Consider the following 25,354-nt stretch of genomic DNA (forward strand, 5'->3'; position numbering starts at 1 on the left):
ACCAGAAGCCCTTAGTTGTGCTGCCCAAGTGCAGTGCACAGCCTGGATAATTGTATATAACAGTCCTGTCAGGAGCCCACAGTTGGCCCAGCTATGGAAAAGGAACCAGCTCTATCTCACATGTACCTCAATTCCACATCTGAGGGCAGGAACCAAAAACATTGAGAACCCACTCAAAGCAGGAGAGGAGAATGGGGCACCTGGGTGGCTCAGTGGGTTAAAGCCTCTGCCTTCGGCTCAGGTCGTGATCCCAAGGTCCTGGGATCGAGCCCCGCTTCGGGCTCTCCGCTCAGTGGGGAGCCTGCTTCCTCCTCTCTCTCTCTGCCTGCCTCTCTGCCTACTTGTGATCTCTCTCTCTGTGTCAAATGAATAAATAAATAATTAAAAAAAAAAAAAAGGAGAGGAGAATGGAGGTAATGGGATCAGAACAGCTACTGGTTGGCCACCCATTCCGTCCTGGTAAGAAGGGATAAGGAGATTGCAAAATGGGTAAGAACATCCTCTCACCTATCAGCTCAAGGCCGTAATCCTGGGCCTCTGCTTCCCTAAGCTCTGTTCTATTTTTCACTCCTCTTTTCTACCCCATTGGCTGTGAGGGTTTAGTGGGGACTTAAGGCCGGTTCTCAGGCATCTTCTGGATTTGGTCATGAGACTGCACAACCCCCATTACCTTTGTCCCTCTGCTCACCTCCTCCCGACATTTTCCTGCGCTGATTCATCAGACCCTCTTTGCTTAGCTCGGGAGGCCTCCGGCCTCTGAGCGAGGAGGGCCCTGGGATAGAGAGCCCAGCTGCCCTGTTGCAGGGGCTGCGGGGAACAGGATCCAGCCACCTGGGGCGCAGGCCCCCCGCAGGCCTGGGAGATGGGCAATGTGATGGATGGGAAGTCCGTGGAGGAGCTGAGCAGCACCGAGTGCCACCAGTGGTACAAGAAGTTCATGACCGAGTGCCCCTCCGGCCAGCTCACCCTCTACGAGTTCCGCCAGTTCTTCGGTCTCAAGAACCTGAGCCCATCAGCCAGCCAGTATGTGGAGCAGATGTTTGAGACCTTTGACTTCAACAAAGTGAGCGGAGGCCTGGGTGGGGGGCACTGGAGGCCGGGCCAGTGCGGTGCTGGGGTGGGGGGGTGCAGGGGCAGGAACATGGCATCTGCCGGAGGAGGGGGCAGGCCTGTTGGTGTATATGGGGTTCCATTAGGGGGTCAACATATCTCACGTTCATTGAGCACCTATTGTGAGTCAGGCACTGGGGGTTCAAAAAGGAACCAGACCCCATCTGCACCCTCACCTTCCAGGCAAGAACAGAGGGGTCCACAGGTTAGGGTGTCAGGAGACCCAATCTAATGACTTCCTCTGCCTCGTCCACATGCATGTCTTGGTGTACTCCAGAATGGGTATGAACACCTACAAGACAGTCATCGAGCACTTACTAAGTGCTGGGGGCTATACCTGGCGCTTTTGCCCAGGCCCTTAGAGGGTCCAAGAGGAAGGGGAGCGGAGAGGAGAGAGCAGGGTGATAAGTCTCTGGCCCCTGCTGGCCTGGCACAGGCAGACCCATGTTACCTGAGCTGTCCCTGATGCTCTGGGGACAGGCCAGGCTGCCTGGTCGCTGGGACATCCATCCTACTCCCATCTCCAAAGTGCCCAGCGACCTCACCTCACCTTCTCTCGAGTGGGTCTGAAGGTCTGCACGGTGGTCAAATGGTATTGTCCCTGAGTCATCAGCGGAACACGGGATGAGGACTTCCTGTCAGCTGCGGGGGTCACCCAGGGGGGCTGGGCACAGTGAGTTAAGACCCTTGGTTTTCATCAGCCGGGTGACCGTGCACCCAGCCCCTCTCCCACAGCATCCTTAGCTTAGTACCTGGATCTTTCCCGGATGTTGAGAGCATGAGTTAAGATGCTTGTTAGTTTCCAGAGCAAATCTTTCATTGGTTTGGAGCAATTCAGTCAAGATGCCGTGGTAGAAGGACCCCAGGTCTCCCCGCCCCGTTGGGCCCCACCCAGGATGTGCTGAAGCTCTCCCACGTGTCCTCTTCAAGCTGGGGACACGCTGCCCAGAGCTTTCTCGGCCCCCCACCGCCCAGAGGGTTCAAACACTATTGTGGGCAGGGCTTCTAAGGATAGCTAGGGCTCAGAGGCTATTTAAAACTCACTAATATTTAGGGTCAAGGGTCCAAAGCAGATTATGGGTGTTGAGTCCCAAGCTCAAGGGCAGCATCCTGGAGCCCACGGGCTTTCCTGGAGCGGTTGCTGGGAGCAGAGTGCTGCAGCCCATGGCATGAGCCCAGAAGGGATGTCCTCAGCTTGCTGGGCCCCCCAAGTGCTCCACAAGGAGTAATTCCTGAACAGGAGGGAGGAAAGTAATGGTTGAGCCTCAAAGCCTTTTACTCAAACACACAGGAATATCTCAGCTTCTCACCTGCTAAGGAAACCCTTGGGATCAAGACATATCTCCAGGAGGACCCCCTAAAATCACATGGATGACACCAGTGAGGGACAACCCTCCAACCCTGTATTTGCAAGCATCGCCCCTCTGTCCCAGACCTGACTTTCTTGATTACACCATGCACACCTTCACTTTAGGGCTTTCTGATGCCTGCGACCCTCTTCCTCCAAAATTCTGCTTGGCTCACACCTTCCCCCGCTACAAGTCTCTGCCTGGAAGTCTCTTTCCCGCTGACACCTGCCTGATTTCCTGGTTGAAACCCTGTTTAACTGGGGCTAGCCCTACCCTTGCATTTCCTGTCCCACCTCCCCCCACCACCCCCAGCACGTCTCATCTTCTAAGACGTGCTGAATAGCACTTAGCCACTATGTTTGCTGTCTCTCTCCCCCACTGGAATGTGAGCTCCAGGAGGACAGAGATTTTTGTCTGTCTGGTTCAGTGCTGTGTCCCTAGCACTTAGAACGATGCCTGGACGAGGGTAGGGGCTTAACGAGTATTTGTTATCTGAGAAATCATGAATTCTTTGGACGAATTCTGTGTTCTCTAATACGCATGAACTTAAACACGTAATTATTAAAATGAAGAGTATCTTTGTAACATTTAAAGAACCTCACATACACCAACGGTGTAAATCCCACTTTGGGCATTCTACCCATTGTCACAGAGCGGCCTAGCAGGTCAGCCGAGAGATGGGATAATGGATCGGGAAGTTCAATGGGGCTGTGCAAACAATAGCCCGTGGGCCTATTTTTATAAATGAAGCTTTAGTAGAACACACCACGCCCACTTGTTTACACATCACCCAGACTGAAATATTTGTGATCTAGCCCTTTACGGAAAAGGTTGGCCAGCCCGCCCCTGAGTTGACAGGCAGCTAGATCCTGTGGACTGTGCTGGAACAGCAGGGTTGAAGGGAGCAGAAGCATGCGTGGGGAGTGTGCCCTGGGGGGATAAGCGCCTACTTTGCTTGCTTCAAAGTTTTGCCTGGGCTTGGCCGTGCCCAGCACTCACACAGGTGCACACAAATCGATGTAAATCTTCACCCCTGCCTCTGAGGCCCGGTGGGGTTTAGGCCACCCAGCTTCTAGCCAAGGCTCACTCATTCACTTGTTGTGGGGTCTAATTCCTCCTCACAACAGCTTTCCTCTGAAAATGGGGACCAAAATCCCCCTTCCTAGGGGTGGTCATGAGATTAAAGGAGAAAAGCAAATAAAAGACTAAGCAAGAGGCACTAGAAAGAAGTTAGTGTCATTGTGGTATCATTACGGAATTTCACCCAACCCGAGGTCTTAAAAAGCAGGCCCTGTGATTCCCAGTGTCCAGCTGTGGAACGGAGACTCAGAGAGGCCGTGACTTGTACAAGGCCGCACTCTCCTTAGACGTCAATTAGCTCTTTCTGGCACAAGAGCCCATACTTTTCCATTGCTCCTTTTTAGCCATTAAAAAAAAAAACTATGAAAGTAATATTTTAAATTACTCACTGTAATTATGTGAAAGCTCACTGTAAACATTTCCTACAGTAGAGAGAGATGAAAAATGAAAAACCAAAGTGTCTTTGTTCCGTTTCCTCTTACCCAGGGGAGACCTCCTTGGCCGTTTTTCTCGATTCTCTGAGCGTTGTGGCACGGAGGCCTTGCTCTGTTCTGAGGACAACCCCCGGCATGGGTTGGGCAAGGATGGAATGAGCTAAGGCTTATGTGACAGCCCGTGAATACAGGGAAGCACCACACGAATGTTCACTATGATCTCAGCACCCACTGTGGGGCTCCAGCTCGTTGAGGCCTCACCTGAGGCCTGGGGCGGGGGGCACAGAGGCAGACCTCAGAGGCCATCCTGCCCAGCCTCTGCCACATCTTTAATGACAGTGCTCCAGCCTCTGCTTGCGTGCTTTCAGTGACAGGGAGCTCATTACTGCACCAGGCTGGCCCGTTTGCCAGCAGCAAATCTGCCTGTTAGAGGTCTTCCTTCCGACCCCAAACGTGCCTCTGGGTAACTTCCCGGTTCCAGAGCCAGGGTTGTAAGTAAGTGGAGGAACAGGGTCTGAACTCCAAGTTCACATGCTGAGCCTGTGCTCCTTAGGAGGGCTCAGTCTTTCTGCAAAGCACAGACTTCCCTCTCCCAGCCTCACTTGGGGGCGAGATGGGCAGAGGCAGGCCTATGTTCCTCACTTCCCTGACCCTCCCTGCCCCCACAGTGGGGCTGGCAGGGTCAGACAGTGGGTCAGCCTGTGAAATTTGGGGGACCCCGGAGAAATATCCCCCAGGCATGTCTTGTGCCACCTTCTCGCATGGTCAACCCCTCTCAGACTCAAGAGGGCATCACCTTTCCCAGGAAGCCTCCTTGAGCCTCTCCTCTGGCCTCTGTCCTGGGAGAGCTGGGTGATCTTGTTCTGGAATTCCATAATGTCCTGTCCAGATGTGCTGTCACTATATTTCATCACAATGGCATACTGATCTCTCTCTCTCTTTTTTAAGATTTTTAATTCATTTATTTGACAAAGAGAGAGCGAAAATAGGCAGAGCTGCAGGCAGAGGGAGGGGGAGAAGCAGGCTCCCCGCTGAGCAGAGAGCCAGATGCGGGACCTGATCCCACAATGCTGGGTGGGATCAGCCGAAGGTGGGGGCTTTATCAACTGATAAAGCCGAAGGTGGGGGCTTTATCAACTGAGCCACCCTGGTGCCCTAATGATCTCTTTATAGAAACTATTCTAGTAAATGCAATAAGGGTTACCATTTTCTCAGTGTTTATTGTACGTCAGGCAGTGTTGAGAGCTTTAGACATATAAACTCACCCACTCCCACCGCAATCCCACAGAGGTAGGTACTATTAGAACTGTTATGAATGAGGAAATGGAGGACCAGAGACACTGAGTGCTTGTCCCAGATCCCACAGCTTTGAGAGGGTGAAGGCAAGATTCAAACCTGCATCCCAGTACTGCACTCCCATCAGGACTGGGCTCATATCTTACTGAGTTCTGAAGCCTCTATCACTGAGCGTAGTAGGTGCTCAATAAAGTTTGGAAAATAAAGGGAAGAATAAGACGGGTGCTCCGTCCTCCCTATCTACCACCTGCCCTCTCCCCAGCTCCAAAGACCACAACTTTCCCTGGCGGTTTGTTTCTCTTCCTTCACCAACATCTCTTGCAACTGGAAGGGCTCCAGTTGGAGAATCACAGGGGAGCAGCCAGTGACCGCTGGCACAAAAGTGCCAGTGAAGAGAGAGCACCACCGTTTACATGGAGGTGGGGGGCGGGAGGGGGCGGGGGCGGGGTGGTTTACCAGAGCTGCCTCTGGGGCAGGACTGGTAGGCTGCCTGGAGGCGGGGACAGAAGCAGCAGGACTGGAGCAGGAAGGGCACAGGGAGCCACCTGGGCTCGGCCGTCCCGGGGCCACTGGAGATCGGGCTCAAGGGGCTGTGCCTCTCGCCCAGGATGGCTACATCGACTTCATGGAGTACGTGGCTGCGCTCAGCCTGGTCCTCAAGGGAAAGGTGGAACAGAAGCTGCGCTGGTACTTCAAGCTCTACGACGTCGATGGCAACGGATGCATCGACCGCGATGAGCTGCTCACCATCATCCGGGTAACTCCAGGTGCAGAGGGCCGGGCCGGGGCGGGGGCAGCAGCCGGGCCCACTGGAGCCGACAGCCAGCCTGTGGGCCAGCAGGCGCGATGGGTCTTCAGCAGGAGGAACTGCAGTCTCAGAAGGGGGCAGGGTTGGGACTGAGCATCTGGCGCAGGGCTGGGGGTGGGGGGAGGAGTGGGGGTGGGATGGGTAGCGTGACCTGGGCCGTAGGCCGTCCACCCTCTGGGCCTCTATTTTTCCATCTGCACGGAGACAAGCTCTTAAACCCCAGTGCTGCCTCTAGTGCCCAGTCTGTTGTCTGACACCACTGAGGCTGAGCTAGGATGGGTCCTCTCACTTCTTCTCCCCAGGCCATCCGAGCCATTAACCCCTGCAGCGACTCCACCATGAGTGCCGAAGAGTTCACCAATACAGTGTTCTCCAAGATTGATGTCAACGGGGATGGTGAGGAGTCTGGGATGGGGACCGCCCTGGGGGGTGGGGGGCGTGGGAGAGGGGCGGGGCCTCTGCTGGCCACATCCTCCATCTGCCCCTGCCCCAGGCACAAGAGTTGGATTTTAGGGACCACTGGACCAGACTTTGGGCTCTGGCTCCTTTAGCCGCCCCCCTCACAGCCTCGCTTCCCCTAGCATTGGCTCTGCCCCCCTCCATGCTACCAGGAAGAGGGGAGCACCCTCCTCCTCCTGACTCCCTTTCTCTGTACCCCAGGGGAACTGTCCCTGGAGGAGTTCATCGAGGGCGTCCAGAAGGACCAGATGCTCCTGGACACGTTGACACGGAGCCTGGACCTCACCCGCATCGTGCGCAGGCTCCAGAACCGCGAGGAGGAAGAGGGTGGGGAGGGGGCAGGTGGTGGGGAGACTGAGGCAGCCGGCTGAGCCCACCGCTGGGCTGATTCTGTACTGGGGAGGGGTCGTGTGTTGGTGCCTAAGGTTGTCACTGTAATACTAGATGTGTTCTGCTGAACTCAAAGGCTCAGCTCGCTTCTTTGGGGTATGGGATGGGTGGGCCAGAAGGGCAGGGGTGGGAGTCCGGAAGGATGGTTCCTGAACCCTGTGCATGATTCAGCTGGTGGTGACTGCCCCTGCTGGGGGACCCTCAGGGACCTCCCCCAGCTTTTCCCCACTGAGATGCTCCAGTCCCCCTATTTCGGAGCTGGGCTTTCAGGGACCCTGATGGAATCCTACAGATCGGGTGCTGCAATCACACACCCGACCTGCACCCCAGCACCCCGAGCCTACTTGTGTGGTGTGTTGATTTGTTCCTCCCTTCCACAAGCGTTTATCACACACCTCCTTTGTAGGAACGCTAGATGTTGGACACGCCAAGAAGAGGATCCCTAAGGAACTAACAGGCTAAGCATTATTATAATAAAATACAGGAAGAGAAGCTAGGATACTACAGAAAGTCCTCATTTACCCAGAGGAACTCTGTCTTTGTTCAGAAGTGACTGCACAGCACCCTGACTTCCTGCACTGGCCCACCCCGCAGCTCTGTGACTCACTGCCTATGGCAAGTGTCCTGACCATCCTTCTCGGGTCTAACTTAAATCCCTCTTGCTGCAGTGATACCTGACACCAGTTGGGAAGTGGGGCAGGCAGTTAGTTACAGGTGGGCCCCATTCCCGTTTTTTGCACGCCCCGGCTTTGGGAATACCTCTCCAAGAACCTGGGGAGAGACACAGGCTGGAGCAGCTGGCCTCATTTTTGCAAAGATGCTCCTTCTGGGCTTTGAGTCTTCGCTTCTGCTGGGTGTGGGGGAAGGACAAGGAGTGAATGAAAATCCAGGGGTAGGAGAGAGAAAACAAGGGGCAAGAGGAATGAAGCTCCAGCTTGCTGAGAGGCACCCTCTCGCCGCAGGGAGGGGGTTGGGGAAGAGAGGGTCCTACCAGTAATCACTGGGACCACCTCAGGCTTGTATATCAGCCAGAACCTGAGCACAGACCTGGCGGGAAGGTGGAGATCAATGCCGGGGGCAGCCTGGAAGAAAAGGGAGTTGACATTTCCGCGCCTTCTCTTGGTGGCTGCCTCTTGGGAAATCCTGAAGGTGGGAGGTGGGAGGGTATCTGAACAGAATTAGGACATTTCCCCAGCGTCAGGCCCACACCACCGCCCCCGTCAGTTTGGGTGGATCTGTGTCCACCTGAATTACTATTCTTTTTTTTTTTTTTAAGATTAAAAAAAAATTATTTATTTGACAGAGAGACAGAGATCACAAGTAGGCAGAGAGGCAGGCAGAGAGAGAGGGGGAAGCAGGCTCCCTGCTGAGCAGAGAGCCCAATGTGGGGCTCGATCCCAGAACCCTGAGATCATGACCTGAGCGGACCCACTGAGCTACCCAGGCACCCCTACTATTCTTTTTTTTTTTTTTTTAAGGTTTTATTTATTTATTTCACAGGCAGAGATCAAAAGTCAGACAGAGATCACAAGTAGGCAGAGAGGCAGGCAGAGGGCTGGGGAAGCAGGCTCCCTGCCGAGCAGAGAGCCCCAAGCGTGGCAGGATCATGACCTGAGCGGAAGGCAGAGGCTTAACAACTGAGCCACTCAGGCGCCCCTAAAGGAAACTTTATATGAGTATCGTGCCTAGGAAACTGCAGTTCAGTAGGTGAGTTTTATTTTTCATCCATCAACATAAAAACACATCTCCTCAAAGGAGGTCCTGCTCTGAGTTCCTCACTGCCCCCCACCCCCCGTTCAACCAGAATGACTCCCTTTATTTAAATCTAGTTTGTACACTGGGGCTACACATAGAGTTGTATGACAAAATAACTTCACATCTAAAAAAAAAAATAATTAAAAAAACTGCCTGGTTTGTCCAACTTGCTCAGTGCGCAGAGACGATAATTGAGGTTAGGGAGAGAGAAATGGCCATCTTGGGTCAATGGGAGAGGCAGGTATGGGTTGAGGGGCGGGGAGAGGGAGAGGAGGGTTGTGTGGGGGTGTGGCTGGAGGAGCCGCACCGGGGCAGAGCTGAAACAGCTCCTTCAAGCACAGCCGATCCCTCTGAGGACAGAGGGCAGGGAGACCAGCGCCTTACTGGCTGCAATTTCCCCCTGCGGACACCCCTGGTGAAGACAAGTCAGGAGGGGGAGGCGAGAGACCTCCCCATGAACTCCTCAGGATCCGGGACTCACGGCCCAAGTCCTATTTTTACTTCAGATGCGACACCTTCCAGCCCCCGGCTTCCCACTGTGGGGGCAGTCTAGGGGACCCCCATCCCTCAGTATTCCCCTGCTTCCAGGTAGGAACAAGGTAGGAAATTGTGGACGCCTCACACCCAGTCGAAGCATACTTTCCCCAGAAGCAGCTGAAAGGAGAGAGGAAGCCGGTTCCCCTCACCACCCGGGTAAATCCTGCCCTCGGACTGTGTCCTCTCAGCCACTTTGGGCCAAGAGCCCCTAGCCACCTGCCGCAGCCCAGTCCCTTTCATAGGGGGGGCCAGATAAGAGTGGGCGCAAGCAGGCTGAGCCAGGGACCCTCTCGCTCTTTGGGAAACCTGGCGAGCCTGGAGTCCTGGAGGGGCCTGTGGACACACACTGGGCTCCCAGGACCCCCGACTCCTCAGAACATGGCACTTTTCCGCCTCTGCTGAGAGATCCAGCCACCGGGGTTCACGTCCATCTGCAGCATCTTCATCACCCACTTGTCCCGGCGGGCACCTTCCATGAACTCATTCAGAGACAGCTGGCCTGAGCGAGGGGTAGGGGAGATGGTGGTGTGGGAGCGTGAGGAAGTGGGGCTGGGGGCAAGAGGAGAGGCCTCTGCTCGCAGGGGGCAGCCTCTTCCGACAAGCTACAGCTCTTACACAAATGAGCCTGCAGTCTGGGGCCCACACCTAGGGGCCTGTCAATTCTCCCTTCTCCCAGAGTCTCCCGGAAGCTTCAAGGGTTCCTTAAAGGGACTGGCTTTGCAAATGAATTTGTGTTTACTTTGGCCCCTTCGAAATGCTCCTGAGGGCTCTTCTGGGTGTGTTCCCAGTCAGCCCTGGGTGTCAAGCCACAGGGCAGAGGGCCTCAGTAGCCTGAATGGGGGCCTACCCCACGCCTTTCTCTCAAATACCTCCCCTCATTGATTCCTCGGAATTACTATTCTCCCCATTTTCCAGATGAGGAAACTGAGTCCAGGCCGAGTGGGGAAATGGTTTGCCTGACTCCCGAGCTCCTACTCTTTCACGGTGCTCTGCCTGGCTTCCATCAGCGGCTCCGGTGGGAGCGTCCATCCCTTTTTCCAACCTCACAAGCCAGTGACACCCCTGTTACGTCATGTCCTCCTCTCTGCCCACGGCTCACGGATGAGGAAACCGTGGCTGGGAGGTGGAGGGCCTGGCGGTGCTGTGGAGTGGGCCGCCCCCCACCTCTGCCCCCCATTACCGTCTCCGTTCTCATCCAACAGAAGGAAGATTCTGTCCACCACCTCCTCGGGGGTGAGCAGTTGTCCGGGCCGCTCACACTCCATCTCCACCCTGCAGGCTTTCTTCAGCTTGTAAATCGCCTGCAGGAGAAAACCAGGCTGTGGGCCTCCCCCACTACCCCGCCCACCCTGAGAGCTTGCGTGCTCCCTCCCTCCCGCTGCCAGGACCCCAGGCCCTCAGCCCTGCGTCCCCAGCACTGCCCACCCTCCCCACCCCCCAAGCCGGTGCATCTTAGGCCCACAGGACCCAGACCCTAATAAAAACTGATCCGGCCTAGGGCCTAGTTCCAACTGCGTGTCAGGCCTCACAAGCTCCCTCAGCCTGATGCCAGTGGCTTTTCCCCTGTGAGCGTCTGAGTGAACCCCAAACCCTTCAGTGAGGGAGGTACCCTGCTCTGTGGTGGTCTCAACTCCACTTGACACACAGGGAGAGCCGGAGAGGAGAAGAGCATGGAGTGTACTTATGGGCATGTGTGTAACACAGGATGATGGGAGATACTGGGGTTTGGACTGGAGGAAAAAACAGATCTCTCCTTTGCCCTGTGTCCCCTCCCTGTGAGGCACCACTGGTGAAGGGAAGTGGTGAAGACACAGAGACACGTGAGGGTTTTCCTCAGTTCCCCAATGGGGCGCTCTGCCGACAGAGGACTGTCTTGTCTGTCCCAGGGCCTCACAGCACAGTGTGGCACCTGGGACACGGTGGGTCCCACAGACAGGGTCTGGGAGCCTCGGAGCTACAGTCAGCCTGGGCACCTCCTGGGAGGGATGAACTTGGGCAAACCACAAAACTACCCCGAGGGGACTCCTTTGTCTCTGACCTGGGTGGACAAGCCCCACTTGGGAGTACAGTTCTGGGGAGGAACAGGCTGATCGGGTCCAGTGTCAGTCGGAGCTGTACTAGGGACGGTTTCCTCCTTGCTCATTCTTGCTTCGTCGTGCAAAGCGCCAGCCTTTGGTTTTGTAGACTTTTCTTCTCTGTGCGCTTGTTTCCTATTCCATTCATTTCTGCTCTTTATTATTTCCCTCCTTCTACTCTCTGGGTTTAATTTACTCTTCTTTTTTCTCATTTCTTTTCTTTTTTTTTTAAGATTTTATTTATTCATTTATCAGTGAGAAAGAGAATGAGCAGGGGGAGGGACAGAGGGAGAGGGAGAGTCAGACTCCCCACTGAGCAGGGAGCTGGTTGTGGGCCAGGGATCATGACCTGCGCCCAAGGCAAACGCTTAACCAACTGAGCCACCCATGAGCCTCTGTTTCTTTTCTCATTTCCTGAGATGACGTCTAAGATCATTGATCTCCAGCCTCTCATTTTCTGGCGTATACATTTTAGGGCTAAAAAGCCTCTGCCAGCCTAGTGTCGGCGACATTTCCCAGTTTTGTTGTTACGTGTGCATTATCAACCCATTCAAAACACTTGGTGTGCCTAGGTGTGATAGAATTTCTCTGATTTCTGGACTATCTGGGAGTGTGTTGCCTTATTTCCAAACAGATGGGGAATTTTTAGGTATCTTTTTGTAATTGATTTCTAGCCTAACTCTGAGATGGGAAAGCACCCTCTGACTGATTCCAGTGCCACTCCCCGCCCCCAGCCCCCCGCCCCCCAGCCGCAGGGGCCCCTCTCACCTCCACAATGTCGAGCAGCTCCCGGCGGTCAATGCGGCCGTTGCAGTCCTTGTCATAGATCTTGAAGGTCCACTTGAGCTTGTGCTCCAGGGTGCCCCTCAGCACGAGGTTCAGGGCTGCCACATACTCCAGGAAGTCGATGGTATTGTCCTGCGGTGGGAGTGGGAGCGCGAGCTGTGAGGCTTGTCCCGCCTTCCCCGGAGCGCAGAGGTGGCCCGATTCTGGCTGGTCCATTCCCACACACTTGGGGCTTGGCCTCCAGCCATCCTCCTGGCCTCTACAGCTTCGCTCATGGGTGTTCTCCAGCCCAGCATCCTTGCCCGATTAGGCATCTCCCCATACTACCCACCCCGCCAGGCCCAGCTCAAGGGTTGCCTCCTCTAGGGAGCCTTCCTTCTCCGACCACTTCAGCACAGTGGTCTCTCTCAACTCCCTCTTCTAGCATTCAGGGCCCCTCTACTCAGTTCCGCGCAGTTCAGGTCTCACTCTGGGGGTCACTTAGCTGTTGCGTGCGTGTGTCTCATTTTCTAGCTGTATCATATGCTCCTGGAGAAACGAGGGGCTTCCATGGCCTTTGTCTCTCCTTTGTGCTTCGCACAGCGCAACTTCTGTGCAGTCAGGTCTTATGAATATATAGGAGTCCACAAATACATGACTGACTTAATTTCAATTTGGGCCTAAGGCAGTTCTGGAAGATTAGAAAGCCACGCTCACACTAAAAATGTCCTTTGTCCTTTCATTCACTCTGAGCCCGAGGGAAGGCAGACGGGCCTTGGCTCCAGCTCCTCTGTAGTCTAGGCTCAGATGGGCGTTACCCTTCCTGCAGGACAGGCCTCCTCCACCCCCACCCAGGAAGGGGCAAGGGGAGACAGGACTCAGGGACTAACCGCCCAGAGGGAAGGGGGGCACGTGGTCCGCCTCTGTGGTGACTCTGCCCAGGTCACCGAAACTCCTATCAAGAATGTGGTGACAGGGGCGCCTGGGTGGCTCAGTGGTTTAAAGCCTCTGCCTTCGGCTCAGGTCATGATCCCAGGATCCTGGGATCGAGCCCCGCATCCGGCTCTCTGCCCGGCAGGGAGCCTGCTTCCTCCTCTCTCTCTCTGCCTGCCTCTCTGTCTACTTGTGATCTCTATCTGTCAAATAGAATAAATAAAATCTTAAAAAAAAAAAAAGAATGTGGTGACAATGATTCTAAAAGCAGCAAACGAGGCAGGGAGCACTTGTTTCTTGTTCTTCTAGGCCGATTGTGTTGGAGGTGAGAGGCTGCTGCTGGTGGTGTCTGCAGGGGGCTGGTCGGGCTGAGCTTTACAAGGTGCTCCCACTTCCAGGAGCTCCTGCTTCTGAGGGCGGAGACCTCAGCTCTCCAAAGCCAGAGCCAGAACCCGAGTCATCACTCTCCCAGGAGCGGCTGTCAGGCACAGGGCTTTGGAAATGACATCACTGGCCCAGAGCACCCCTGTTCCACTGGGCCCTGCTGCTTGGGAGCCCTACCCCCAGATCAAGAGGCGCTTGGGTGAGCAAGGTGTGAGCCACAGAACACGACAGAATATGAGGCAACTAGAAAAGAGCTTACTGACAAACCAAGAAGGAAACGAAACAAGCCCACCTCAACACCCCAAGTGTCTTACTCAACACCTTTTATGGGATGATTTCTGGTCCCCTACCTCCCACCATGTATTTCTCTAACTGAGGTCAGACTGGAGCTATGGTTTTATCTCCTGGATTTTCGTTTTAAAATGTCCCATGTCTTTAAAATTATTTGAAATCATTTTATTTTTTTTGAGGGGTACTCTGCAGTCCCTCTTGCTGAACATGGTTTTAATATTTTACATTATGCAACGAACATCTTTGTGTATAGGTATGCTTTCTTAGATAGCTGGTAACTTTTTTAGGGTGGATTCTTTTTTTTTTTTTTTTTTTTAGGGTGGATTCTTAGCAATCGTTGTTTTTGTCTCATTTTTCACTAGTCTTTAATGCACCTTGTGTGTAAGTCTGCCATTTGAGATTTTGTCATACGTGTAGACAGGTGTAACTAACCCAAGTACATTGTCTTGTGTTACTAGTCACATCCTTCTTCCAACTGTAACCCTCAGTGGCCTCTGAGCTGGTCCCCAGCACTACAGTGTCTCCACTTGGAGAATGGTATACACATGGGGTCACAGTGTGGAGCTTCAAGACTGGCCGCTTTCACTCAGCACGATGCCCTGGAGAACCACCCAAGCTGCTGAGTGCATCAACGCTTCCTTCTCTGCTGTTGCTGAGCACGAACCGCCCCTCGCAGTTCTCCTCACTCACCGAAGGTTATCTGGCTTGTTTCCATACACCCTCCCCAAGCTTTATTGAAATATAATTGCAAATATAGCCTTTTAGAGAATGTTGTGTGAGTTTAAGGTGTACAATGCGAGGATTGGTGAGTTGTTCTTTCAAAGGCTATTTTCATTAGTAATTGTGTATTAAGCTTACTGAACATCAATCTTATGTTTCTTTTTTAATAAGAGTAGAAAAAATGTATGTAAAATGGCAGGTAGGAACCATCTACGTCACATACGCTGTCCCCCTCGGGTTTGTTATACCTACTTTATGGATGAGGAAGCTGAGGCTCAGAGGTTAAATAAGTTGCCCAAGGAAAACCCACCTAGGAAGTGGCAGAGCCTTTCAAGCTACATGTCTTCTCTAGTTCAAGTTGGAGAACTTTCCTTCTCCTCTCTAGAGTCCAATAGTCCCTTATAGTCTAATAGACTATAAGGTCTATTACAGACTGATAAATGAGCCTCATATCTAGCACCACAGAGAGAAAAACAAACCAACAAAAAACCACTGACAAATCCTTACTCTCCAGACCTATAGATTCTCCCACATTCTTTGTCTAGAACATTCTGTTCTCAGAGCATCCTAAACTCAGCATGCTATGGTTTCCACAACGAGCCCTTGCGTCCTGCGAGGCACACCATAGAACGGTCCTTCCTGCAGGGTGACCTCACCTGTAATGTTGCTTCAGCCCCAGGACGAGTCCTGGGAAGCTCCCAGCGAGGACTAATCTCATCCTGTGTGCCCAGCCCTCGTCAGCTTCAATTACCCACAGGGGCAACGGGAAGATGATGGGAATAAATGCTTCTGTCGACTCAAGAGCAGGAGCAGAAGTGACAGGCGTGTGATGTGCTCTGTGGGATTAGCTGCCCCATTTCTCCCTGATTTGGCAGCATTTGCGCACCAGCCCTGACCCTACCTCAGGTTATGTAAGGATCCCGAACGACATTTGATTTCACCCGCCCTTTTCTTCCATCCCAGTGCATCACAGGGCAACCGCTGGAGAGAAGAGTGTTACAGGGAGAGGAGTGGCAGAGACAGGCGCTCCAACCTCCTCGCCTCCTCCAGACCCCCATTTCTATCCCTCCCGGAATTGACCTGTGAGCTAGATCTATGACCTCTCGATCTTATTTGCCTCGGAGAGTTCAGACCAATTGCCCAGAAATGAGACTCACTAATGTAAGAATTGTGCCGACGTGGGGAGTGGAGATGGGTGTGGGTTTGGAGACCGAAACTAAGTGGGAAAAGAAAAGAAGGAGGGGCTCCATCCCTGTCAGAGGAACTTAACAAACGTCTAGGAAAGCTCTTCCTTAGTAGTAGAAGTCCAATTGATAAACAAAGAAGGGATGGTAGCATTAGAAAATTATCGATGGGGGTGCCTGGGTGGCTCAGTCAGCTAAAATGTCTGCCTTTGGCTTGGGTCCTGATCCCAGGGTCCTGGGATTGAGCATCACATAGGGGCTCCCTGCTGGGCGGGAAGTCTGCTTCTTCTACCTGCCGCTCCCCCTGCTTGTGCCCTCTCTCTGTCAAATAAATAAATAAAATCTTAAAAAAAAAAAAAAAGAAAGAAAATTATGGATGGATGCCAAACTTAGGAGATGAAAATCTGGGGGAGCCACAGGATATTCACATAGTCTCCAAGTATCTTCCTGTAAGATGCTTGTTAATTACAGAGGAAAAATGGTAACTTTACAGTGGAGGAAATTGGCAGACACCATGTAACCAAATGATGGAAGTTAACCACTCGGCAATGGGACAGACCAACATCATAGGCCCCTGACATATGACAAGGATGTGATATCACCTCTGGGCATCTGTGCCAGAAACAGAAAACCTGAAACTAATCACAAAGCTACACTGAACAAACCCAAAGTGTGAGACGTTCTACAAAATTAATCAGCCTGCGATCTTCAAAAATGTCAGGGTCAAATAAAACAAAGAAAAGCTGAGATTAAAGATTCTGAATTAGGGACGCCTGGGTGGCTCAGTTGGTTAAGCGGCTGCCTTCGGCTCCGGTCATGATCCCAGGGTCCTGGGATTGAGTCCCGCATGGGGTTCCTTGCTCGGCAGGGAGCCTGCTTCTCTCGATGCCTCTGCCTGCCTCTCTGCCTGCTTGTGTGTACTCTCTCTCTCTGGCAAATAAATAAAATCTTAAAGATTCTGAATTAGAGGCTAAAAAGACAGGACAAGTGAATGCAATGTGTGATCAAACCAAAAAAAGAAAGAAGGAAAGAAAGGAAAGCAAGCAAGGAAGCTATAAAGAACACATCACATGTCAATTTGACGAAACTTGAATATGGATTAGGTCATGGAATTGGGTCAATGTGGAATTTCCTGATTAAAAAAAAAGATTTATTTAATTATCTGAGAGAGAGAGAGAGCATGAGCAGAGGGAGAGGGAGAGAAACTGAAGCAGACTGCATGCGCAGCATAGAGCCTAACGCAGGGCTCCATCTCACGACCCTGAGATCATGACCTGAGCAGAGACCAAGAGTTGGATGCTTAACTGAGTGCACCCCCCAAGTGCCCTTGAATCTCCTAAGTTTGATCTTTGTATTAGGTAATTTAAGGGAACGTCCTTGTTCTTAGGAAAAACACACTGAAATACCTAGTGGTAAAAGGGTATGACGTCTCCAACTCTCTCTAAAAGAGAGGGACACACACACACACAGCAAATGAGGCAAAATGTAAACAACTGGGTAAACTGTGCATGGGAGTCACTTACACTGTTCTTCCAACTTGGTACAAATTGGAAATCCTATCAAAATAAAAGTTATAGGGGCGCCTGGGTGGCTCAGTCGGTTAAGCATCTGCCTTCGGCTCAGGTCGTCATCTCGGAGTCCTGGGATGGAGCCCTACAGCAGACACCCTGCTCAGCGGGAGTCTACTTCTGCCTCTCCCTCTTCCTCTCTCCTGTTTGTGCTGTTTCTCTCTCTGTCTCAGATAAATCAATAAAATCTTTTTAAAAAGTTATAATGAAAGGAAAAAAGCAACCGATGCCTATTATGTGCTAATTTGTAAGGAGATGAGGCAGCTATAAGGGGTGCAGCTATGTTACGCCCATGAACTTGACAATTGCTTTTCGATCTTGAGCTGTTGTTGAACTGAATTTTTAGGTGGAGATGGGGAAGACTAATATATTTATGATAGTAAGTCTTGTCACGTATGACCTGTTTTGTTAAAAATCATTTTCTCTTTCTCAAAACACAACAACAAAACACAAAACACAAAACAACAAAACCAAAAACAAACTGCCTTCTGAGCAGGCACATTGACTGGGAGTCAGGACCCTTCGGTCTATGATCTTGGCCAAACCGGTTCACTTCCTTTTGTCCTGGTTGTGTTGTCATTTAATTTGGATGATGAAGTGGGCTGTGGCGGACTTGGACGGGGGAGCTTGGAGAAGTGTGAAACTCTGTGAGGGAGTTCATAAGGTTCATCTCCAAGGAAGTTTCTGTTGCCCTGAGGACGCTGACCCCACCCTCCCATGCCCCTGACAGGTGCTGACTGGTCCCCAGGCCAACGTCAGCCCTGAAGGGCATTCCCAGCGACTCAGCCTAGAGAGTGAAGCTCTCCATGCATGGAAGAGCGGGGTACAGAGGCTTTCTCCAGATCGGTTATCTAGGCCCAACAGCCGCCCCTCAATTTGGGGGGTGGAAATAGTACTTGAGGCAAGTCTAACGATCTGAAGGATTACGGAGGCAACGGATGGACGAGCTTCAATAATGAAGGGGTTTCCATTTCTAAGTTCACTCTCCAGGGGCACACTTACAAAACAGAGCATCTTCTCAGCTGCAGGTGCCACCGGGGGGCTTACAGAAATCCTGTGGTTGGATGATTTCATGGACTCTTCCCTAACTTGGAGACTTGTAAGGGACTTTTGCATCATCCGTCCAGTCGCCCCATCAGCACAGGCGGTCCCTTCAGCACACTGGGTGGAAAGACCTGACTGGTCTCAACTCCAATGACCCCAACGAGGGGGAGCGCACCGTCTATACCAAGCTAGCTCAGCCCTTTGGGACAGCTCTTGAGCTCCTTAACTTTAGAGTGACAGGGGCTCTGGTGAGTGTGAAAAACCAAGCCCTTAGGCTCTACAGCCTTGGTCAAAAACACTCAGATTGCAGGCTGACCTTTGTGCCCTTCTGCCCAGCCTACCTTCAGCTCTCAGCAGGAGGAGAGGGGGAGTCAGGAAGAGTAGAGAGGCAGAGGGTGAGAAGGCGAGACAGAGAGGAGGGAAGGAAAGATGGGAAGGGACAGACGATGGGAAGTGAGAAGAGCGTGGGGGAAAGAGAGAGAGAGAACAGGTGAGCAGGGATTGGAGAGAAGAAGAGCGGGACGGCTGGGGATGGGGCGCTCCCTCCCACAGGGGTGCTCCTTCGGCTCAAAGGGACATGAGCCAGGCAGGCCGTCCGCCGTCCTCCCTTCAGTGTCTCCTTACCCCATTCTTGTCGAAGGCTCGGAACATGCCCTCTACAAACTCAGTGGCTTCCTCATTGCCTGTGACCTTGAAGAAGCACTTAAACTCGTGCATGAAGAGAGAGCCGCTGGGGCACTCCACCACGAACTTCTTGTACCACTCCTGAAGCTGGGCCACGTCCATCTCACCGGCTGCCTCCGCCTCCTCCCAGCTGAACTGCTGCCCCATCTTGGCCTGGGGGGATGTCAGGGAGCCAGGCTCTGTGCCGCCTCCTGGGCTGCTGCTGATCGATGCCTTAGGAGAGGGTCCCCTTCCTGCCTCTCCTCTGCTCAGCCAGCCTCTTCCTCATCTCCTGGCTACTGAACACGATGGGCAGTGTAGGGCAGGTGGCAGGGGGGTGGGACCAAGCCCGCTCAGCACCCTAAGATCATTAGAAGATTCCTCTGGAAGGTCTGACCTCCAGTCAGCTAAGCTCCCCCAGCCTCACCCCTCCTTTCCATCTTGTCAATCATGCAACTCAGCCAGATTCTGAAGGGGGGAGACAGGCAGGAAACCGACACCCCCCACCTCACACACGCTCCCTGTTCCTTTAGTTGGGCACCACGCGGCTCCAGAGAGGCCCAGCTTGGAGACACAGGGGACTCTGAAGGCCAGAGAGGGAGCAAGACCAACTCCAAGCCCACAAAACAGAACCTACTGGCGATCTGGGGCTCACTCTTCCCCACAGCCCAGTGAGAAGCAGCAGAATCTGTGACGTGAAGGTCCCCAGGCTCAGTCCCAGCAAGCCACACCCGTGAGTCTGGGAAATTTTCCATTTTCTAATTTAAAGGACAAATGCTTCCTTCTAACACCCTTCACCCAAAACCTAGAGAAAGAGTCTCTCCTACTTTCTTTCCTAAGTGTGAGTACATGAGAAGGATCTGGGAGCATGGCTTAAAATATCTTTAAGGCTCTTCTTGTTTTTATATTAAATGTCCTGCAAATTTGTTTTCAAATCAATTATATATTTGTGCTTATTTTAATGTAATATTAAAATGACACCTTGAAGAAACCAGAAGATTTGATGCACTTTTCTAGGTTCTAGGAGCAGTCGTTCGTTCCCAAGAATCTCATCATCTCAGGGGTAACACCGCTGTCTACCACTGGCTGTCCATTCCTGAACTGTTCTCTACACCTCCAGGCCTCACCCCCTCTCTCACATAACCCCCCGCCTCCGTACATCCCTAATCTCTTGACATTCTTCTAAGTCCTTGCCCTTCCTGAAGTAGGAGCTCCACTTCCTGTCATCCTTTCAGGCACTCAGGGATTTTTCATCCCACCCACATCCCTTGGGGTCAGGAGAGTAGGGCTAGTTGCCTCCCTACTTGTTGCCTCCACTTTTTCTCTTTTCTGCCTCAAAACTGCTAGTCCCTTTGAAGCCATGTCCGACTCAACCCACTTGCCATCACTCAACGGCGTCTCCCCTGGACACGGAAGTCATGAGCGGCTGCTTTGAGACAAACCTCAAACCTTCCGCTCACTCCCATGTCCAGCTGATGACCTTGTCACAAAGTTCATTGCAGAGAGGACTAGATGCATCACAGGAGCACTTCATCATCCCAGGAGACTTCTCTGCACCTGTGCCCACACTCTCGCCCACTTCCTGGTCCGTGGAGGTGGGTCCCTTTCCTTCTCCACCTGTCGGCTCCTCTGCTAGGTCTCACCTCTCTCCGGCTACCCAAGCACTTCACTCCGCAAATAATTCCCTTTCTCTGCTGCATCCTCAGCTTATCCTTCTCTAATGGATCATTCCTGTCTGCAAACTCCTTTATTAAAACAGAACCAAACAAAAATCCTTCCTTGACTCCACAGTCAGGGTCCCATTATGGGGCATCCAATGAGCCTATACGCTTTTGCCTTCACAGGTCATAAGATAAATACTGAGTAAATAAATATTAAATAAATATTAAAAATATTTTCTCACTCACTGGTATAAAGATGAACATAATCCAGTCAGGACTGCATTTCTTTCTCATTCTTCTGATTTTGAAAGAAATGAAACATATAGACGATAGGAAAAATCCTGTGGGTCCCAGGCATTGTGCCTACCCCATCCCATTGCCTCTCTGGCTACTGTGTTAATTTTGGCTCCTCTTCTAACAAAACCCCTTGTGGAAGATGTTCTTTTCCAAAAAATGGTACAGCGACAGATCTGGTCTCCCTCGTTCCTCCCATCAAGGGGAAGAGCCTACTTCTCCTTCTCTTCCACCTGCAAGGGACTTTGTGGCTACTCATTGGAGAGAACAGGCAAAAGGGACACTGGGTAACTTCCAAAGCTCGGCCATCAAAAGCAATGGGGCTTCCGCCTGCCTCTCCCTCAGGACTTGCCCTGGGGGCTCAGCCCTGTACTGCGGAAAGCCCAGAACACCCGGGGGCGTTCTGGCTGGCAGCCCGCCTCCACCACCCGGAGCATCCGGTGAGTGAGTGACTCTGCAGATGACTCTGGCCCTCATCTTCCAGCCGCTGCTGCTGATACCCCATGGGGCATGGTTCTTGAAGAGCTGTGACCGAGCTGTAATTTGTGTGCGAAGTAAGTGTCACTGAAGCTACCAGGGGCTGGGTGTTTTTCAGGTAGCGATAGATAAGCAAACATTCTCAAAACTGTTTTGCATCCTCTTCTCTCAGCTTTTACTCCAATTGGATACTCATCCTTGTCACTCCAGGGAGAGGTGGTCACCAATGACCTACTTTCCTTACTCAATTTGCCAACAGATTCATGCCAGTTCAACCAGTGAGTTCTTTCCCTGAACCCTCCAGGTTTCGACAACCCACAATCCTCTGATTTCACTCCAAACTCACCGACCGCTCATGTCCTTTGCTTGCACCTCCTCCTGTTTAACAAATCTCTTTCTGCTTGGGGCTCCCAGGCTTGTTGTCAGTTCTACTCTCTCCTCCCCACGTTGCCATCCAGGTGAGCTCTCTCACCCCGACATTACAAACCATTGGTAGGCTGATAGCTTCCAAATCCCAACCTGCTGGCTGGACCTCTCTCCAGAACTCCAGGTTACGAACCTAGCTGCCTACCGGATATCTATACTCAAGACTGCAGACGCACCAAAGTCAAAGCCAAAGCCAAAGCCAAATTCCTGATTTCCTTAGATGCCTCTCTCGAGCCTTTTCCACCTCTGTAACAGCATGACCATGTACCCGGCTGCTTAGGCCTAAAATGAGGAGTCGTTCTTCAATCTTTTCTTGCTCCTAGATCTCATTTCAATCTACCAGTAGGCCATTTCATTAGCTTCACCTCCAAACCATATTCTGAGTCCAACCACTTCTTCTTCTTCTTTTTTTTTAAGATTTTATTTGTCAGAGAGAGAGAGGGAGAGAGAGCAAGCGAACACAGGCAGAATGGCAGGCAGAGGCAGAGGGAGAAGCAGGCTCCCTGCCGAGCAAGGAGCCCGATGCGGGACTCGATCCCAGGCCGCTGGGATCATGACCTGAGCTGAAGGCAGCCGCCCAACCAACTGAGCCACCCAGGCATCCCTGAGTCCAACCACTTCTCATCATACCTGCATCTCTAGTCTAGGCCATGTCCTCACACCGGGTCCCCTGCAACAGGTCCTAACTGGTGTTTCTGCCCCCTTTCACAGTGCCTACCTAGCAGCCAGAATAGTGTGTCGTAAAAATCTGATCATTCTCCTGCTCCAAACCTTCCTATGGCTTCCCATTCACACTCAGAATTAAAACCACGCTCCTTCCCACAGCCATGATGCGTGACACGATCAAGCCCATGCCTACTTGGTCTTCATGCTCCTCAGCCCTTGTCCCCAGACACACCAAGCTCATGGGGCCTTACCATTGATCGCTCCTGCTGCCCGGACCGCTCTGCACCTATGGCTTCACGTGACTGCCTTCTTGACACCATTCCCACCTCAGAGAGCTATTTCCCAAGCCCACCTCAAGTTAGCCACTCAAGTCATTCTGACACTATCCTTTTATTTGGTTCATCATGCTTAACTGAATCTTATTCTCCCATCCCACCCCCCACTTATCTGTTTTCTCCCCCAAGTCCAAGATCCTTGAGGAGGGGACTTTATCATACACACGGAATTCCTGGTGTCCACAACAGTGCTTGGCACATACAAGGAACTCAAATACTTATTGAGTCACTGAGCAAAGGGCTCAGCACACAGTGCTGAATGAATGGGAGCTCTTACTCCTAAATTTTATAGAGCAGCTCCCTTGATTCAAGAGTGGCTGGGTTCACAAGTAGCTGTGGATGTGACATGGCAATGGGATTTTAGACCTGGAAGAGGCCTTGAAGATGCTGTGGCCCGGGGATTTCCAAACTTTTCCCCACCACCTCACACCTGAAGACAGGTGCCTGGCAGCTGTGGCGGCAGCTCTGCACCCACAGCACCTTAACGGATGGGTGCGAAGGGGGTGTCATCCCTGTCTTTTCGTGCTTATCGAGATTTAAGCAATACCGAGGAGTGACTGCAGCATGGCACCCGTGCTCACGTTAAAGAACAATATGAACGTGGGGTGCCTGGGTGGCTCAGTCGGTGAAGCATCTGCCTTCGCTCAGGTCATGATCCCAGAGTCCTGGGATCCTGCCCCATATGGGGCTCCCTGCTCAGCGGGGAGCCTGTTTCTCCCTCTCCTTCCTGCTTGTGCTCTTTCTCTCTCAAATAAATAAATAAAATCTTAAAAAACAAAAACAAAAACAAAAACTATGAATGAAATAACTCGATTTAACCTCTGGTCAAGGAAACTACAATTCAGTTGGCTACTTCCGTGTGGGTCAGTTGCCCATGACCTGCCCTTAAATACTGCTGAGCTGTTGAGGTATAAATACATCATCTGAAAGAGGATTAGGAACCATACAGGGAAATGATAGGTGGAAGCGAGTAACAATAGCAACGATTTAAGGAGGGCAAGGTTAGGAATTGAGCGGGGATTTGCAGAGAACTCTGGGGATCCCACGAAGTCAGCCGTAAGCCTGGCTCTAGGAATAACGTCTGGGAGCTACAAGCCGGAATCTGCAGAGCCCTGGATGGGCCTGGCCTGAAGCCCCACTGTAAATCGTCTCCATGCCAGTTGTCTTGTGACCCAGTGAGAGGCCCCTGCTGAAGCCTCAACTCTCCTGTCGCCCCCCTCGGACACTTAGGACCAGTGTTGGCCCTGAGACCACAGGGATTACACTGTATACCATGCTTCCCTGCCTTTATTCATACACATTTACACCTTTTATTCTTCAGATATTTCCTCCCTAATCAATCTTTTTTTTTTTTTTTTTAAAGTCAGCTCCACCCACGCTCAGCCTGGAGCTCAATGTGAGGCTTGAACCCACAACCCTGAGATCAAGACCTGAGCTGAGATCAAGAGCCGGACATTTGGGGCACCTGGGTGGCTCAGAGGGTTAAGCCTCTGCTTTCGGCTCAGGTCAGGGTCCCGGGTCCTGGCCCCACATCCAGCTCCCTGCTCAGTGGGGAGCCTGCTTCTCCCTCCCTCTCTGCCTACTTGTGATCCGTCAAATAAATAAAATATTAAAAAAATAAAAAGAGTTGGACATTTAACCGACTGAGGCACCCAGGTGCTCCCTATCTCTTTACTTCCAAGCTTTAGGGAAATGAGTACGTTTTGGTCACATACAGGGGGAAATGAATTTGGATTTTAGGTTTGAATATTCTGTATTTAATACATGGACATCCAAGTACTTCCTAGCCTTTCTAGACTGTCCCTGCCTTTACCTGGAACTCACACTGATCAGTTGCACTTTTGGTCTGTTTCATCTGTGTGCACTGGAAGGGTGACTGAGTGGGCTAGTCATAACTTGGTTTTCCCTCCTGTAAAATGGAGGTAATTATTGTAACTCCTTTATTGGGTTGTTATGAAGATTAAGTAAGATAGCATCTGTAATGACTACGTAAAATGCTTGGCATAATGGGTGGTGGTGATTATAATAAGCATGTTACGTGTTTTCTCATCTAAATTAACCCTCGCATCAACTTCGGCAAATAAATAAGACTTTGTAGCCACTCTAAGTGTTGTCCTCTTGGAGATATGAGGTCCTTTCCAGCTGGGTCTTAAACAGTCCCTACAGCACGCAAACACCTGGATCTTCACCGGATTGGTACTGCTGTCCTGTAAACTGCTACTCTGTAGTGGATGTCTATTATGCCCCGGGACAACGCGAAGTGCTTCTCAGCAATCTAATTTAACACTCCTAACCTTAATAAGTAGGTATTGTTTCCTACATTTTCCTAATGAGTAAACTGAGGCTCTGACAGGGTTAAGTACTCCACCCAATTTAAAGCAGTTAGGGGGTTGAACTCTTACCTCAGGTCTGACTCCAAAGTCTGCGTTTTCTCCACTCTGCTACTCACTCAAGTTGTGGTAATACTATGTACTATAATGTAGGAAAGGATCAATGGTAGCTTTAACAAGTAGAAATGCTTTAGGAAATTAGACTACTGGCTGAAAATAGTTGCCGTATGTATTTCCTGTGGCATGTTCAAGCAGCCAAAGGAACCTGTCAGTGATTTGCTTTGAAAGCATCAAAACCAGGCCCTGAATGAGTCTGATCT

At 51.7% G+C, this 25,354-nt stretch overlaps 2 protein-coding genes across 2 annotated transcripts; one reads left to right on the forward strand and one right to left on the reverse strand.

The window, feature by feature from the left end:
- Positions 1-862: 862 nt before the first annotated feature.
- LOC308345194 (guanylyl cyclase-activating protein 1) lies at positions 863-6,907 on the forward strand (the record flags this gene model as incomplete). The annotated part of the gene is made up of 4 exons (XM_080807145.1): positions 863-1,063; positions 5,877-6,026; positions 6,380-6,473; positions 6,738-6,907. The coding sequence occupies 4 exons, from the start codon at positions 863-865 to the stop codon at positions 6,905-6,907; spliced, it is 615 nt and encodes a 204-aa protein (XP_080663271.1).
- Positions 6,908-9,589: 2,682 nt separating this feature from the next.
- On the reverse strand, positions 9,590-19,013 carry GUCA1B (guanylate cyclase activator 1B; the record flags this gene model as incomplete). Its single annotated transcript, XM_080806549.1, has 4 exons — positions 9,590-9,717; positions 10,399-10,519; positions 12,062-12,211; positions 18,807-19,013. 4 exons carry the CDS (start codon positions 19,011-19,013, stop codon positions 9,590-9,592), a joined length of 606 nt encoding a protein of 201 aa, XP_080662675.1.
- Between the last annotated feature and the right edge of the window lie 6,341 nt (positions 19,014-25,354).

Source organism: Martes martes, assembly GCF_963455335.1.
Source record: "Martes martes genome assembly, chromosome: 6".
Taxonomy (NCBI): domain Eukaryota; kingdom Metazoa; phylum Chordata; class Mammalia; order Carnivora; family Mustelidae; genus Martes; species Martes martes.